This window comes from Entamoeba histolytica, genomic scaffold (genome assembly GCF_000208925.1).
Source record: "Entamoeba histolytica HM-1:IMSS scf_1104750518813 genomic scaffold, whole genome shotgun sequence".
Classification (NCBI taxonomy): Eukaryota; Evosea; order Mastigamoebida; family Endamoebidae; genus Entamoeba; species Entamoeba histolytica.
Genome location: NW_001915041.1, coordinates 1 through 16,027, shown reverse-complemented (window position 1 = coordinate 16,027; position 16,027 = coordinate 1). Strand labels below are relative to the sequence as shown.

At 24.2% G+C, this 16,027-nt stretch overlaps 7 protein-coding genes across 7 annotated transcripts, besides 1 other annotated feature; 5 read left to right on the top strand and 2 right to left on the bottom strand.

Annotated features, from left to right (window-relative positions):
- Nucleotides 1–118: 118 nt before the first annotated feature.
- EHI_166420 (cyclin, putative) lies at nucleotides 119–1,504 on the bottom strand (the record flags this gene model as incomplete). The annotated part of the gene is made up of 3 exons (XM_647175.2): nucleotides 119–658; nucleotides 800–1,308; nucleotides 1,351–1,504. 3 exons carry the CDS (start codon nucleotides 1,502–1,504, stop codon nucleotides 119–121), a joined length of 1,203 nt encoding a protein of 400 aa, XP_652267.2.
- Nucleotides 1,505–4,752: 3,248 nt separating this feature from the next.
- On the top strand, nucleotides 4,753–5,118 carry EHI_166410 (myb-like DNA-binding domain containing protein; the record flags this gene model as incomplete). Its single annotated transcript, XM_001913915.1, has 2 exons — nucleotides 4,753–4,771; nucleotides 4,847–5,118. The coding sequence occupies 2 exons, from the start codon at nucleotides 4,753–4,755 to the stop codon at nucleotides 5,116–5,118; spliced, it is 291 nt and encodes a 96-aa protein (XP_001913950.1).
- Nucleotides 5,119–5,559: 441 nt separating this feature from the next.
- Nucleotides 5,560–6,762, top strand: EHI_166400 (competence protein ComEC, putative; the record flags this gene model as incomplete). Its single annotated transcript, XM_647174.2, has 1 exon — nucleotides 5,560–6,762. One exon carries the CDS (start codon nucleotides 5,560–5,562, stop codon nucleotides 6,760–6,762), a length of 1,203 nt encoding a protein of 400 aa, XP_652266.2.
- Nucleotides 6,763–6,872: 110 nt separating this feature from the next.
- EHI_166390 (uncharacterized protein) lies at nucleotides 6,873–7,477 on the top strand (the record flags this gene model as incomplete). Its single annotated transcript, XM_647173.2, has 1 exon — nucleotides 6,873–7,477. The coding sequence occupies one exon, from the start codon at nucleotides 6,873–6,875 to the stop codon at nucleotides 7,245–7,247; it is 375 nt and encodes a 124-aa protein (XP_652265.2). The 3' UTR covers nucleotides 7,248–7,477.
- A 101-nt stretch (nucleotides 7,478–7,578) lies between these two features.
- EHI_166380 (uncharacterized protein) lies at nucleotides 7,579–8,523 on the top strand (the record flags this gene model as incomplete). Its single annotated transcript, XM_647172.1, has 1 exon — nucleotides 7,579–8,523. One exon carries the CDS (start codon nucleotides 7,579–7,581, stop codon nucleotides 8,521–8,523), a length of 945 nt encoding a protein of 314 aa, XP_652264.1.
- A 1,975-nt stretch (nucleotides 8,524–10,498) lies between these two features.
- EHI_166370 (uncharacterized protein) lies at nucleotides 10,499–12,004 on the top strand (the record flags this gene model as incomplete). The annotated part of the gene is made up of 1 exon (XM_647183.1): nucleotides 10,499–12,004. One exon carries the CDS (start codon nucleotides 10,499–10,501, stop codon nucleotides 12,002–12,004), a length of 1,506 nt encoding a protein of 501 aa, XP_652275.1.
- Nucleotides 12,005–12,041: 37 nt separating this feature from the next.
- Nucleotides 12,042–12,563: a repeat region.
- Nucleotides 12,564–13,156: 593 nt separating this feature from the next.
- Nucleotides 13,157–14,237, bottom strand: EHI_166360 (uncharacterized protein; the record flags this gene model as incomplete). Its single annotated transcript, XM_647182.2, has 1 exon — nucleotides 13,157–14,237. The coding sequence occupies exon 1, from the start codon at nucleotides 14,204–14,206 to the stop codon at nucleotides 13,157–13,159; it is 1,050 nt and encodes a 349-aa protein (XP_652274.1). The 5' UTR covers nucleotides 14,207–14,237.
- Between the last annotated feature and the right edge of the window lie 1,790 nt (nucleotides 14,238–16,027).

The window sequence follows — 16,027 nt, the reverse complement described above, 5'->3', positions numbered from 1 at the left end:
AGGATAATGAAATGACATCTAATTTTCAATAAATCTTATCATTTTATATCTAATGTTTTTTTTTTTGTAAATCCTAAGTTATAAAGAATGTAATAATAGATAAACAATGATATATAAATTAAAATTCTGGGATGAAAGGAATTTGTGAGACTGTGTGATTAACACTACTTGAAAACATTTTAAACATTTCTTTATATTGATTTGTTCTTGATTGTTGGAATAAATAATGCGTTCTCATTAATTGGGCAATAGGAAGAATATCTTTTTCAGTATATGTTGAGTATTTAATAAGTGTTTTATCCCAATAAGGAACAGTATTATTGATTCTTCTCTGAAAATAAACAGCAGCTGCTGCAATTTGAGATGGAAGACATTGAATCATTTTTTGGTCTAATGTAGCAATTAAAATTAAATACTTTCCAAGAGTATGTTTAATTTCATCTGCATTTGCTGCCTTATCAAATCTTCTCAAAAAATCAATTGATAATGGACGAAGAAATCTGAAATCAATTGTTTTACAAATCACTCTTTCCATCTCTAATAATTGGTTTTTTGTATATGCACCTTTACTAATAATAATAAATTCATCAACATGTGGGTATGTGATTTCTTGAAATTTAACACATAAATGAAGACAAGCAACACCAACTAATTGAACCTCTGATCTATATCATTAATTTTTTTTTATCAATCAGATTATTTGAATATACTAAAAAATAGTTAATAAAAACTACTTATCTAGTAATTTCACAAAAATAGATTATTCCTCATATTAACATAACTAAAAATAATATTTAACAAACTTAGGGATAGTTGTTTTGCGAGAAATAAAATCATCAAATGTTGCAACAGTGAGTAAATATGTTTCTATTGTTGTTGCAAATTCATCTTGTGAAACAAGAAATAACCAGTCAAGTAAAACATTACGTGTAACTGCACTAATATGAACTTGTTTTTGAAGTAAATCTGGTGCAATTTGTAAATCCTTTTCACTTTTAAATAAGTTATCAGATATTTCTTTAATATTTTTTGGTTCATACCTCATTAAGAAATGATCTTTTTCATATTGATCAATGTCTTCTATTTGTTCATCAAATTGAGTTTGACTTTCTAAAATAACATCATTGGTATTTTTTGTTAGAAACTCATTTAAATCTTTATTTTCATTTGAAGATAGATAAATTTCAGGTTGTTTAGATATTATTTCATCATTTGTTAATTGGATTAATTCAAACGCATTACTTGGTTTAATTTCCAATTTAACTAATTCTTTTTCAATTGATTCATCATCTTTTTCAACAAACTGTTCTAAATTAGGTAATTTGTCTTCCAGGGTATTTACTAAATTACTTTGTTCTTGACTGTCTTTACTTTTTTGGGATGAATGATTAAGATTAATCTTGGCTGTTGGTGGTTGGATGACATGATGTTGTCGAAATCCAATTTGGTTAATTAATGGTTTAATGGCAATTTCGCTCTTATTTTCAGTATCTCTTGTAACCATACTTTTGGTGTTTGTGAGATGTTTCATAGTTTCAGGTCGATTGCAAAGAAATTTAGTTCTCATAAATCCATTTAACCTTTCATTTTACTTGTGATTTTATCATTATTTCTTTGTGCGTGTTTTTTATTTCAATTTTCGTTTTGTTGGCACAATAAAAATAGGCAAAACTTAAACATTCCACGCTTGGATTATTGAAAAAGAGACTAAACTACTATTTATAGTATTTTATTATATTTTTATAGTTTTCTTTGGTTATATACTTAATGTTCATCTTATCAAAAAAATGACATAAAAAAAATCCTATAATAAAATATATATTATTCTTTAATAGAATTTAGGTATATGAAGATGCTTCTTTGTGTTTCTTCTTCTTGAAATACCTTATCAATATTTCTTTTATGCTTTATCTCTTAAAATTTATATTCATCCAAGTTTAGTTATTTCTCTTCTTTATTAAGGTGGATAATTATTCTCATCACTTCTTCGTTCAATTGATTAACACAAGAATGTAAGTTGATACTTCTTTATTTCTTTTGCTCATTTTTTTTTATTTAAATTTCATGACTATAATAAGTATTTATGACTATGGTTGGTCGTTATAACTATAAATAAGTGACGAAACTCTAAAGTGTTTGGTTATTTTTTATGACTGTCAGGAATTTTATTTCATTAGTTCTTTCTATTTTTTTCTAAACAGATAGTATTAAGAAACACTCTTTGTAAAACATTTATTTTGAATGAACAACAATTTAAAATATTAACGAAATGAACATTAGTTTCATGTTTTATTATTGTTTTCATATTTTTTATTATTGGTACTTTCTAATTGAAGGAATGTGCTATTTCATTTAGTAAATATTGTCTTTATATTGTATTACATTATTTTATTCTCCCTTTTCTAGTTGATTTCAAACATTATAATAAAAACATGTACTTTAGATACATATTGTATGGATCGTACATTGTTAATAACTCAATTTTTAGTCATTTCCATTATTTATATTTCATGCTAGTCTTTAGTGGTTGAGCTTTAATGAAAGAGACTGAATGAGTTTTGAAGCAATTTTACATAACTGGAAGTATGTCTAGAATGTATATTTGAGATGCGTTTGTTTGTGAGTTTTGATTGAGAAGATAGATTATATATATTTTTGTTACAAAAGTTAAAGTAATAAATGAGTAATGATTAAAGACACTATTCTCATCACATACATTTTTGTTATAATTCTAGTATCACTACTAATGCATTATAATACACAATAAATAAATAGTTCATCAAAACGTCATTAAATAATATAAAGAATTTCATGAGTAGAGTTATTATTATATGAGAATCTATTAAAGAACTAGACAATTCATTTTATCTAAACAACCAATTGGATAGTATTTGTTTGAACTTATTTATATTCTTGTGTTTAAAGAAAATACTAAAACAAAAATTGTGTTTTTAAACAATATCTATTGAATATAAGAGAATATCAAATTTATTCTATAAAATGTAATGTTCAATTCAATTCCTATTAAAACAAAGTATTTTTGAAATGGATTGATGTATAATAAATCTATTCTAGTTGAAATGAAAATATTAAATATCATAAACAAAATTTCTTCAATTAAGAATATGTTATTATTATTTGTTTTGTTCTTTTTTTTTATTTTAAGTATGAATATATTTATTCTTTTGTTTGAGATTCTTTAAGAGTATTACACATCTATCACTTTTTAATTCTTATTGTATTATCTTCATCAAGTCTATTTATAAACATTAATTTTTATGACATTCACTCTCTAATTTATGGTATTGTTTATTTAATGTTTTATTGACAGCTTACAATGGTAATAATATAATTTCCTATTATTCTTTCTTTCATTGTTATATTGTGATTCATAAATGAATAAATAATTATTAAAATTAATTAGGCATTTATTCAATATCTAATTTATATATTTTGTTTTTATTTAGATAATTTCGGTTTTATATTTAATTTTTTCTCAACAACCAATAACCAACAATAAAAGAATGTTTACAATATTGATTCAGAGACATTATGTTGAGTTTTATTTACAAGTAACAGTTAGTTTTAATTTAAATTGGTGTGAAGATTCTTACAAATTGGATTAAACTAGAATTATTCTCTGTTTATTTTCACTATTTCATTATAAGTGTATAATAAATTTTTTCATAGATACTAACATTTTTATTATAATTATATACATTAACTAATAATGAATATTATTATAACAAAAATGAGTTAGAGGTAACACATTTAACTACAATAAAATTACATTAGAAGTATTGAAAATGGTTATTCTTATACTCTTGTTGTTTGATATATGTTATAAATAATAAAAGTACAAAAGACATTTCATCTTATTCATTAAAAAAGTAGTTATATCAATATATAATCATTGAACTTTCTTTGATAATACAAAAATAGATATAAATAAAATCAAAGAGAAATAATGAGAAATTAAGTAAGAGAAGTTCAAATACAAGAGAAAAAGACATCATAATATTATGGAGTTGATTCAAAGTAAGTTTTGTTTGATCATTAGAATCAAGAAATATACATAGTAAATAATAAGGTTATAAGTGTAAATGAAGAAATAAAAAGAGTTTAATTAATTTTGTAGGATATTCATTTCTCAGTTATTTCAATAAAATGATTTCGGGAAAAGGGATTTTTGGAAGCAACATGATTTGTTGTGTGGATGGTAGTTAAAAGAGTCGTTTTGTTATTAATTATTCGAGAAAAATTGTTTTTTTCATCATCAATTATTCTTAATATAGAACTAAGATAATGAATTAGAAATAGAATAAAAAAATAATAAATATAATATCTATAAATCTCATTTTTAATAATTTATGGGTTATAATCCCATTTTGTGTTCTTTTCTTGAATCATCCAGTTAATGTACCTAAATTATTTTTTAAACAATAAACATGTAAATAAAGACAAACGAATAACCTAATCTTGTTTGTTATCCAAAAATAATTATATTTTTAGAAAAAGAGTTTAATAATCTTAGGAGAAGTTACTTCAGTCTGCAAGGATTGTTAGAACAAAAATAATGATGAGAAGAACAAAAATTTCAAATAAACTCATGAAAACAACGCAACGAACGTTGCTACTAAAATAAATGTGGAATATTTTTAAAACAACCAAAAAACAAAACACTATAAGTTGTGTTGATTGGAATTTTCACCTATTTAAATCATTAACTAAGAAAAAGCAAATGTGTTGAATATGGAAATATGTGCATCAAGTTTGAGAGGTTCAGACTCTCCTGAACTAGACAAGAAAAATAAAAAAGTTGTTAAAGTGTGGACAAAATAAGAAGACAAATTGTTACTTGAAGGAATTGCAAAATATGGAAGTAAGAATAGTTGGGACAAAATAGCTATTATGATTCCTGGAAGAAATAGAAAACAATGTAGAGAACATTTTATTAATAAATTCAATAATATAAGACATAGACCATGGACCAGTGAAGAAGATAATGAAATATTAACAAGAAGAAAAGAATTTGGAAATAGATGGACTCAAATTGCAACATTTCTTGATGGCAGGTCTCCAAATGATGTGAAAAATCGTTTTTTTTGGGAGGCTTAAATATCAAATAACGAAAGAATTAAAACAAAATGCTCTTAGTGTTTTTAAGCCAATGGATCATTCACTATTCTGTGTAATATAAATGAGTTATGTTGTTTTACAATCCATTAATCTATTTTTGTTTTGAATCTATATTACACAACGTTATAAATGATTTAAATACAATCCTTGAATTATTTAATAGAAAAGTAATAAAAATTTGATTATAAAAGAATAAAAGGAGTTGAGTAGAATCAATCATATGAGAAAAAGTTGAATCAAAAAGTTAATTATTGAAGTTATGAAATAAATCTTCTTAAAATTAAAGTATAGCTAAATATAAAATACGAAAAATTTTAAAAGAAAAACTTAAACAAAAAAAAAAGAAGAAGGAAGAAAAATATGGAAGTTAAAGAAAAAGAAGAAATTTTTAAAGAACTGAATGAATTGTAAATTGACTTTATGAAAACAAGTCTTATTCTCTTTTTTTTATGTGTAAGTAGTTATGCTCAATTCAAAGTTTATGTATTTAATGTTGGACAAGCTGATTCTCAACTTATTGTTTATCCATCAGGATATTCTATACTTGTTGATCTTGGAGAACAAAGAAATGATCCAAATCCAACAAATGCCATTCGACTAGAACAAAAAATTGAAGAAATTCTTGGAAAAAAGTATATTGATGTAGTTGTTTTAACACATATTCATTTAGATCATTTTGGGTATTATGGAATATCTGGATTATGGCATTTATTTGAAGTTGGTAATTTTACTGCTGGGAAATTTATTGAAAGAAATGTTGGAAATTATACAGGAGAAAATAGAAAGAAATGTAATAATGAAACATATGAATTTTATGCAGCAGGAGAGTTTGAGAAATATTCTATTGAATGGGTATGTTATGCAGACAGTATTAAAGACCAAACAAAAGTATCTAAGATTAAAGAAATTGCTGATATTTGTTCTACTACTCAAATTAATCCTCCAGATAATGACAGTGAAGTTGAAATTTTTACTAGTAATGGATATGGTGCAATAAGATGGGATGGATCTCCTGTTGAAGCAAATTATTATAATCAACCAATGATGCCAAGTGAAAATGATTATTCTATTGGATTAAGAATTAAATATGGTAATTTTATATATGCAACAAGTGGTGATTTAGATGGTGGATATTATTATAGTTATGGAACAACAATTAATAATATTGAAGTTGAAGTAAAAGATGTTGTTGGTTCTGTAGATGTTCTTCGTGCAAATCATCATGGAAGTAAACATTCAAATAGTTGGGACTATCTTTCTATAACTCAACCAGTAGTTTCTATTATATCTTGTGGATTTAATAATACATATGGACATCCACATCCTAATGCAGCATATAGACTTACTCAAATGTCACAAAAAGTTTTTGCAACAAATATTTGTAATTCAAAAGTTTCATTTAATAATTATCATGAAATGGTAGATGATATTATTATTACTGTTAATTCTACTAATGCAACTCAATTTAGTATTAGTAATTCTGATAATTCTTATTATGAATTATTTAATATCAAAACAAGAAAACAACAAAGAAAAAGTTGTGTTCCTCCTTCAAATGATTTTGATGATTCTTCTTCAACACTCTTTATAGTGTTAGCTATTCTTTTAATTTTCTTTATTTAATATTTAACAACTACTCGTTTTGAATATTTTGAATTTTTTTTTTTGTTAGTCTTGGTAAATCAAAACTTAAAAATAATATAAAAAATAAAAACACTAGAAATTATAATTTAATGTTCATTTTATTCTTTACTTTCTTATTCATATTTTCCTCTTTTGGATTCAATGATTTAGCTTTAATGGAAATGGTTGATGATGATTTATTTGATGATGATGTTTTTGATTTATTTGATGATGATTTATTTGATGATGATGTTTTTGACTTATTTGATGAAGAGTTATTTGATTTGGAAGATGACCAATATGACTATAATGCAGCAAAACAAACATTAACTAACCTTGGGCGTTCTATTGCAAAAGAGAAAATGAACCAATTGTCAAGTTATCTTCGATCGAGTGCTAAGAATAGTATGAACGTTGTTCCTCTAAATAAGTTAATTAATAGAAGATATAAAGTACCTTTCCAAAATAATCCATTTAATCTTTAACTAAAATACTACTTGTTTGTTCAATCAATCTTCTTATTCTTTATTTAATAACTCTCCTATTTCAATTATCATAACAATGAAAGCATTGAATATACCAAAGTAATTTAACTGATTAAACTAATCCTAATGACATTTCCTTAGAATTAATCATTTTTACTTTCTTTTAGTTAGTAATGATTTATTTTAAATAATCCTTCTTTCTCAAGTTTAAATCAATAATTCATCAATAAATAAATATTCTATTTCAAACATTGTTATATATTTCAAAATTGAAATTTAACACAAAAACCCTGAAAACTTTTCTAAATTCTTGAAGAAGTAAACATCAATAATGCAAAACCATACAACACTATTACTGTACTTTGACAGTATTAGAGTGAGTAATAGACTATCAGCAGAGTTGTATCTTTGTCGGGTTAATCGTGAAATTGAAACTATGATATTGACAGAGTATTTTCATATTTCACAGTCTCATCTTCAAGAATTAAAGAAAGCTGCAATGAACCATAACAATGTAATAACATACTTAGATGAACTTGAGAATGATGAATTATTCCAATATTGTATGCTCATTAAAGGAACACAACTCAAAAACATCTTAGTTGAAAAGAAAAAAGGGTTATTTGAAGGTAAAGAATCTATTATTGATGAAGCACTTAAACAAGCTGAAGTTAATGAAATTAAAAAATCCATTGACTTGAATCTAGTTTTACAAGTAGTTCATTCTTTAAGAAATACTACTAATCAAGTCTCTCCTTGTGAAGAACAAACAAACTCAATCATCTCAAAAGATATCAAAAAGGCAATCATGAGACTGACTGGGACTCAATACTGTGAGGAGATTAAAGACTTTAATTGTTTTGTTGACAAAGAAACATTCTTAACAGAATTGGTTGAAAGAAATAATATTTGTATCTTGTGGAAAGAGGAAACTGGTGAAGTTTTTGGTGTTTATATTCAAGATGAAATTAGTGCAGAAGTGCCACTTGGTTTTGACAATTATGTCTTATGGGTGAAAGGTGAAGATGCTGACTTAAAAGTATTACTTCTAAATCAGAAATTTGGTGTTGATGCAACAATCAGTTTTGTTGATGATGATAACTGGATCAAGATAACAGGAAAGAATGGTCTTAATATGGTGTTTTGTTCGAATGGCACAAATGAATGCTCACTGTCTAACGTCCAGACTTCGTTTTATATTGATGAAAACCATCCAATCTGTTCTCGCTCTTCATTTAAAATATCTAACCTTTATCTTCTTCATCTTCACCACTAATTTATTATTTTTGTTTTATTCTTCTTCTTTTCTTAGTCTGTAAAACTAACAGCCTAACTGAATTTGAGTAGATGAATATTCAAACGAAGAGATAATAGAACATAATTACTTAATTCATTAACAATGAAAATGTCTATTCTAAATTATATTAGTCCAACAAGTAAATACATAAATAATAACCATTTCTATACTAAATACAAAAGCTAATAAAAATCAGTGATGAAGAAAAGTCAAATTATTCAAACAACATGAAAATACAATGATAAAGAAATTGTGTAAAAATATTAAATGGTTCAAATGACTAATGGAATAAATACGGTGACAGTCAATGAAGTAGAGTATCTAGAAATACATTTTTCATGAAAGTTACAAATAACAAGAAAATTTTAATAATTAACAACTTAATGACTTTCATTGCAGAATAACCTATACTTTTTGTTTTTCGCTATTGTCTGTTTTTCTAATTTTAATTCATTCTCTCTTGTTTATTTGTCTTTGTTATTTATTCTATTTTTATATTGGAATTATTTTTGAATTTGAAGTGAATTTGAGTTTATGAAGAAATAATTAAAGACAAATGAAATTGTTGATAATAATGAATCGTATGTTTCAAAATAATTCGAACAGTTGTGAATAAAATGAATGTTGATATTTATTGTTATTAAAAAACAAAAAGAGAAGTTGTTTATTCAAATAATAAATAAAACATATTATAAATATAATATAATGTAATTTAAATTGTTTTATTTTAATTCACACTCAACTTATCAAGATTTTTATTTCATACTGTTAATAAATGAAATGTTGTTTGATTGAATTTTAGCTATTGTTCTATTCTTGAATTTTTATTAAACTAAATCTTCAGTGAAAATTATATTATTCAATTATTCTTGATGTTTATAATCGTGAAATAGAAAAATAAAAATTGGTTATTTTGTTTTATTATAGGTATTGTTTTTATTAAAAATAAATATATTTGTTAATAGTGATATATTTAACATACAATTAATGAAAATATAATCATTAAATATTAGTAGAAAAGTATTATGAATAACCATTAATAAACAGTTTCTATGAATAATAGTTTTATTAAACTATGTGTTTTTGATAGAATGACAATAAAGAAATAAATAAAATGCTTAATATAAATACACAACTATTAATTATATTATTTATAACATGATGATAAAATTATATTTTATTCGTAATAAATATTGGTCTATATATAATGAGGTGTTTATACTGAATGATATTGTCATATAATAATATTTTATATAAAATCAATTGATCCATGTTATCATAAAGAATTAAAATAAAATGATTAAACAATCAATGATATAATGGATATTTTATTTTAATGATATTTTCATTTGTTAGTTATAGTAAATGATAAAGAATAAAATAATAAATAAATTCTTGTATAGAAAATAAGGTATAATCATTTCAATCAATAAATAGAATTAAAACTGAAATATAATGATATGAATATTCTAAAAACAAATTAATATGAATATGTAATAAAGTTATTAATAAAAAGTGAATTAAAGCATAAATATTTAAATATATTTTTACAATAAGAATGACTTGTACTATGAATAGAGTGTTGATATCAATCTATAACAAGTTACAATATTATTATTGTTGGACTTGAAGAAACATATGCTGCATTTTATTATCATATTTGTTTTTTATCTATCACGGAATAATAAATATAGAATAAATTTAATTTAGGATTTCATTGTGTTTTATTTATTCTTTATTGAATTACAAGTCATAATAAAGATAATAGAATAAAGCAATAAAGAATTTCCAGATTTTTCTTTTTTTGTTAATAATATGCTGAGATAAGGTAGTTATAACAAAAATAAAATAGATGAAATGAAATGAATATCAATGTCAATTCAAACTAAAATAATGAAATGAATATAAAACATAGAATATGTTTAAAAAGAAGAACTAAAATACAAAATATTCAATGATTACATTTATATTATTTGTTGTATTTACTACTGCAACCGATAATATTGTACGTGTTGATCAAGGAGTTAAAGATGTAAATAAATATCAGAATATAGTTTTAGTTTCAAAAATTAATAGAAATATTATTAGTCTTGATAAGTCAAAGTGCATTGAGTATAGAAAAGGAAGAGCTTTGAAAATATATAATAAAGAAATAGATAACAACAATAAATATTATATTAAATACTATATTGATAGTAATTGTGATAAAGAAGAAGAACCAGGTAAAGAAGAAGTTTTTAGAATTAATAAAAATATTATTTCAGCAACTAGTAAGAATTTAAAGCATGGTACTGTTACCAGTGAAGATATTGAAAATGCTGAAAATTATTTTTATTATACTAATACTAAACGAATGTTTAATTTATATAATATACATTTAAAGAGTGAAACTGTACATAAAGAGTCACAGTCTGCAGAAGTATCAGGTGGAGAAGAAAGTAGTAAGAAGAGTCATGAATCAGAAACATCTCAAAAAACACAATCAAATAGTCAATCACCAAGTACAACTATAACATCACCAACAAAATCTGAACAAAGTACGACGCAAACAAGTGAGTCTGGAACAAAAGAACAACAAAAAGTTAATGAAGGAACTACAAGTACATTAAATGGAGAAGGGAAAGGACACAACGAACAAAGTCAAGAAGGAGTTGGAAAGAATAGTTTAGATGGAACTAGTGCAACAGGAACTGGAGTGAGTGGACAAGAAACAACAAGTGGAAAAGAGAAGAACGACGCAACACAAACAGGAGAACCCCCTACAGAAACACAAGAAGGAACTACCACAGTAAATAAAAAACCAGAGGCAACTAAATCAACAAATGGTGGAAATACAGAGTCAGGTAAGAATGGATCAGAAAAGAATGGGCAAGGTCAAAATGCAGATGAAAAAACTAAAGAAGAACCAAAATCAAATGATGGGAAGGATAGTACAACAACCAGCGGAAAAGATGGACAATCAACCAGCGGAAAAGAAGAAGGAACAAGTGGACAACCTTCAGGAAAAGGAGGAGAAAGTACATCAAATGAGAGTGGAAAAGAAAATGAAGGAGAGAGTGTAGGTCCAAATGGGCAAAAACCACCAGCAAATCAAAACGATGGAAAAGATACACAAACTGGTGGACAAGGAAAAGATGGAAATGCTGGAACAACAACTAATGGAAAAGATGAAAAAGAAAATAAACCAGATACACAACCTCCAACAGGAGGACAAGATGGAAAGAGTAACGATAAAACTCAAAAGCCAGATGATACAAAAAATAATCATGACCCAAAAACACCAATAACTCCAGAAGAAAAGCCAAATAATAATACAAACACAACAAGTACTAAATCAGAAAATAAAACTGATGATAGTTCAAATAATAAAAATGATGATCAACATGAACATAATAATCTTGATAATACTTCAAGTGTCTTCATTTGTCTCGCTATTATCATTGGATTTTTGTTATTTTAATTGAATTTATTTATTATTATATTAATATTATAAGATTAAAGATGGCATGTCTGAAACACCACATAAATATTAATACAATTTAAGCATCGACACTTCCAGTTATTTTCTGGTTATGACGGTGTATTTGAATTAGAAATGTATTAAGTAAAACTGCAAAGGGTGTAGCAAGATATTATGGTAGAATATTACATGGTGTAATATAAGAATCTACTGAATTGTGGGTAAGACTAAAAGAAAATTAAACATAATAATATAATGGGAATGAAATAGTCTCTTCTCTCATTCATAAAATAAAGAAAAAAGGAAAAAGAAAATGTTTAAAATTAAGACAGAAAATAAACAAAAGGATTAAAAAGAAGGAATAAGTGAAGAAGGATGAGAAGACATTAATAGGAAAAAATAAAGCAAAGAAGTGATTTTCTCATATTCCTACAAAAAACTTAAAGAATAGGTTAAACAAAAAGATTACTCTTTTTTAATAAGCGAAGGGATGGGATTAGTCTCCCCTGAGCTAGGAAGAATAGATAAAAATTCTATTAACGCTTAATTAACTAATGTTGGTTCTAATTTGCATATGTGTCAATGTTAAGATTTTATATTTGTTAATTATATTCATTAATGTTTATTTTTGAGTAGAATATTTAATGAATCTAACTTGTTCTTCTTCTATAAAAGGAAATAAAATAGAGAATATAATTTGTTTGTTTCTTGTTTTTTCTAATCATTTCTTTAAGCAGATTTCTACATCTTAACTAATATCACTAATTTATTTAAAAGTAAGAATTATAAAAGGAATATAGAATAACATTTAATTTGTGAATTTTGTTTATCAACTCTATTTAATAGTTTATTGAATTATTAAATTAATTATACCAAAAAAAATCTAAGAATTTTTTTGAGTAGAACAAATAACAAAAAACTTAAGTTAGTATAAAAAGGAAAAAACAACAAGAACAAAATCCATGATTTATAGTAGAATATTGTTAATTTTATTCATTGGTAGTTAATGTTGTGAAGATACACTAACTTATTATGAGAATGAAACTAGGAACAAGAAATAGATATGAGTTTAAAAAATGGAGAATAACAAAGAAAACAATAACAGGTAAAGAATTTTGTAATAAAATAATGTTTTTATATTAAATTCAATTTTCAGTACAGATAAAAATAAGGTTTCTTGGAAACAATTTTATGTCTAATAATTGGTGAACATTTAGTTCCTCGTACAAATAAGGATTTTTCTTGTTTATTATAATAACAACCATTTCTCATATCAAAACAAAACATTTGGTCACAAGTAGCCATGGTAACATTTAATGAATTGAAATATCCAGCAAAGTACATATGATTTAGTAGGGATTGATCATATCCCCATATATGAACTCTTTGATAATCAAATTGAGCAGTATAAATTTGAAGTAACCGAAGAACCTTTTCAGTTCCACCAAAAATTGTTCCAGAATTAATAATTCTTGTTTTATTGGCTGCATATAACTCTGAAACCTCTTTACTAACACTATCTCTCATCCATTTTTTATTAATACGTATATCCAAAGTGAAACATCGAAGATCACCACGGTTATTTCGAGTACATTCGTAACTTAAAAATAATTGACTATCTGAAAATGTAGCAAATCCATCAGCAAAGAAAAATACATCTCTTAAGTCTGCAACAAATACTCTGTCATATTTTTCTTTGTTTTCTTCAAGATATTTTTGTATTACAACGTATCTAAGAACTGCCCCATTGTATAATAAGTCACTTTTCACTGGAATAACTTCAACCCCTTTTGAATTCATTAATGAAGTAAAATTAGCTTCTGGTGCTTCTCCACATAACAATAATATTTTTGTAGCATTTGGAATTCCGTTTTGATTTAAGGAAAGAGTGTTCATTATAACTTCTCGTTGTTTTAGCCATTGTTGTTTATCAGGAAAATATCCTCCATAAATCAATAAATCTCTTTTATTGTTGGGTTTATATTTAAATGGTTTTCCACATTCTCCATCATAATTAAAATGAGTTAAGTCTAACAGTTTGTCTTTATAATTTGATTTACTTTTTGACTTTACTATTATTTCTTTATTTAATCTAATGCTTTCATTTGATTGATTAGCAAGCATATAAACAATATTTATAAGAACAATGAATGAAAAAAGCATCATTCCAACAATATAGAAGACAGACAACCTTGAAGACATAGTTATATTCTTACAATGCTCTAACTTGAAGATCCTTTTTATACAATAACGAAATGGTTTTGATTTTTTTTTTTTTTTGGAACTCATCTTCTCTTGAAAACTATTCCCGTAAAGGCACCAACATTTTATTTTTATATCAAATTTACTACCAAATCATTTAAATTATAGAAGTTGGTTGTATCATTTGTTTTCTTTAAACAATTTTGAATATTATTTGAAAAATGGAGGTAATAATTTTCTTGTTTGGTTCAAAGGTTATTGCATTATCTTTTCAAATATTCTAATCATATCACTATCAGTAAATATTTTAAGACTATATCAGTGCAAATAATAACGTTATTAGATAGTTTTTATCATTAAAAGGTGTTATTATTGAGTAAAACAACTATATTTGAGTAAAGACAAAGAGAATATTTACAATATTTTTATTGTTCTATTTTATTAAAAGAACATTAATGAGAAATGAAGAATTAATATCAGAAACACTAGACAAACATTAATACAATATCAAATAATGAACTATCAAATAATATCTGATTATGATGTTTTATTTGAATAAGAAATATATTAATTGATAGGACAAAGAATGAAGTAAGGTATTATGAATGAATAATATCCAATGAAAGAAGATATTAATAATAAATGAAATTAGACATAATAATTAATGATAATGAAATATTCATTCATAAGATAAGAAAAAAAGAAAGATGAAATTTATTAGTATTAAAATAAAAATTCAAGAAGAAGATAAAAAGAAGAAAGAAATGGAAAGAAGAAAGAAATGATAATAAGAGAATTAAAAAGAAGAGTTATTTATTCATAAAAAAATGAATAAAATCTAAATAATAAATAAACTAAATAAATTACTCATTTTAATGATATATGTTATGGATAATATCCAATAAATTAATAAATGATATTTTTATTAATATTTGACCATCATATTTTAAATTTATCATATTATATAAACAAACATAATTGGTTTTAAAAGATATGTTTTTGAAAGAAAACACAAAAAGTAATACAAAAAGTTAATACTTATCTCTATAATAATTATTATTTTCAAAAAAATTATTACAAAAATTAATAATGTGTTTTGAATTAATTTACTATATATTTCCTATTACTGTTTGTATTTAGTTCACATTTATTGCATTGTGTTATTATAAATTTTTAGAAATTTCTTGAACGGATCATTGACTTTTCATTGTATGTTTTATCATAATAAATTGAATAAAGATAAATTCACTGTCTGGTAAATGAAACAGAATTGTTGATTCGATACAATAGAAATTGAGTGATAATCATAATTAAATTCATTTTTAATATAACAATATTTCATTGATATTTTTGTGTAACTTTATCAAAAAATAATATAAAAACTCTTTCTTTGGTTAGTGTAAATGTTCTTTGATAGTGTTATCTACAAAAATAAAAACAATAAAAAACTATTCGATAGTACATACAAGTTGAATAAATTTATATACAAGAATGAAAATACATTGAGGTTATTGTGTGATCAAACTATAAAAACTAAGTGAAGAGTGAAGAAAATTGAGTTTTCAAACTATTTTAGAATAAAGACATAAATTTAATTAATTAAAAATTGTTAAGTTTTAAGAAATGTTATGTACACCAATATTTGTAAATAATATAATTTACTCATACCCAACTAAAACAACAATTCTTTATTTTTATTTTGTTGATTATGTTATTTTAAATTAACACCAAATATCTTTTTCTTAATTTAAATAATAATCAATTGTTCATTTAATTTGTTTTTTAATCATTCATTTTAATATTATAACGATTTGCCAATTA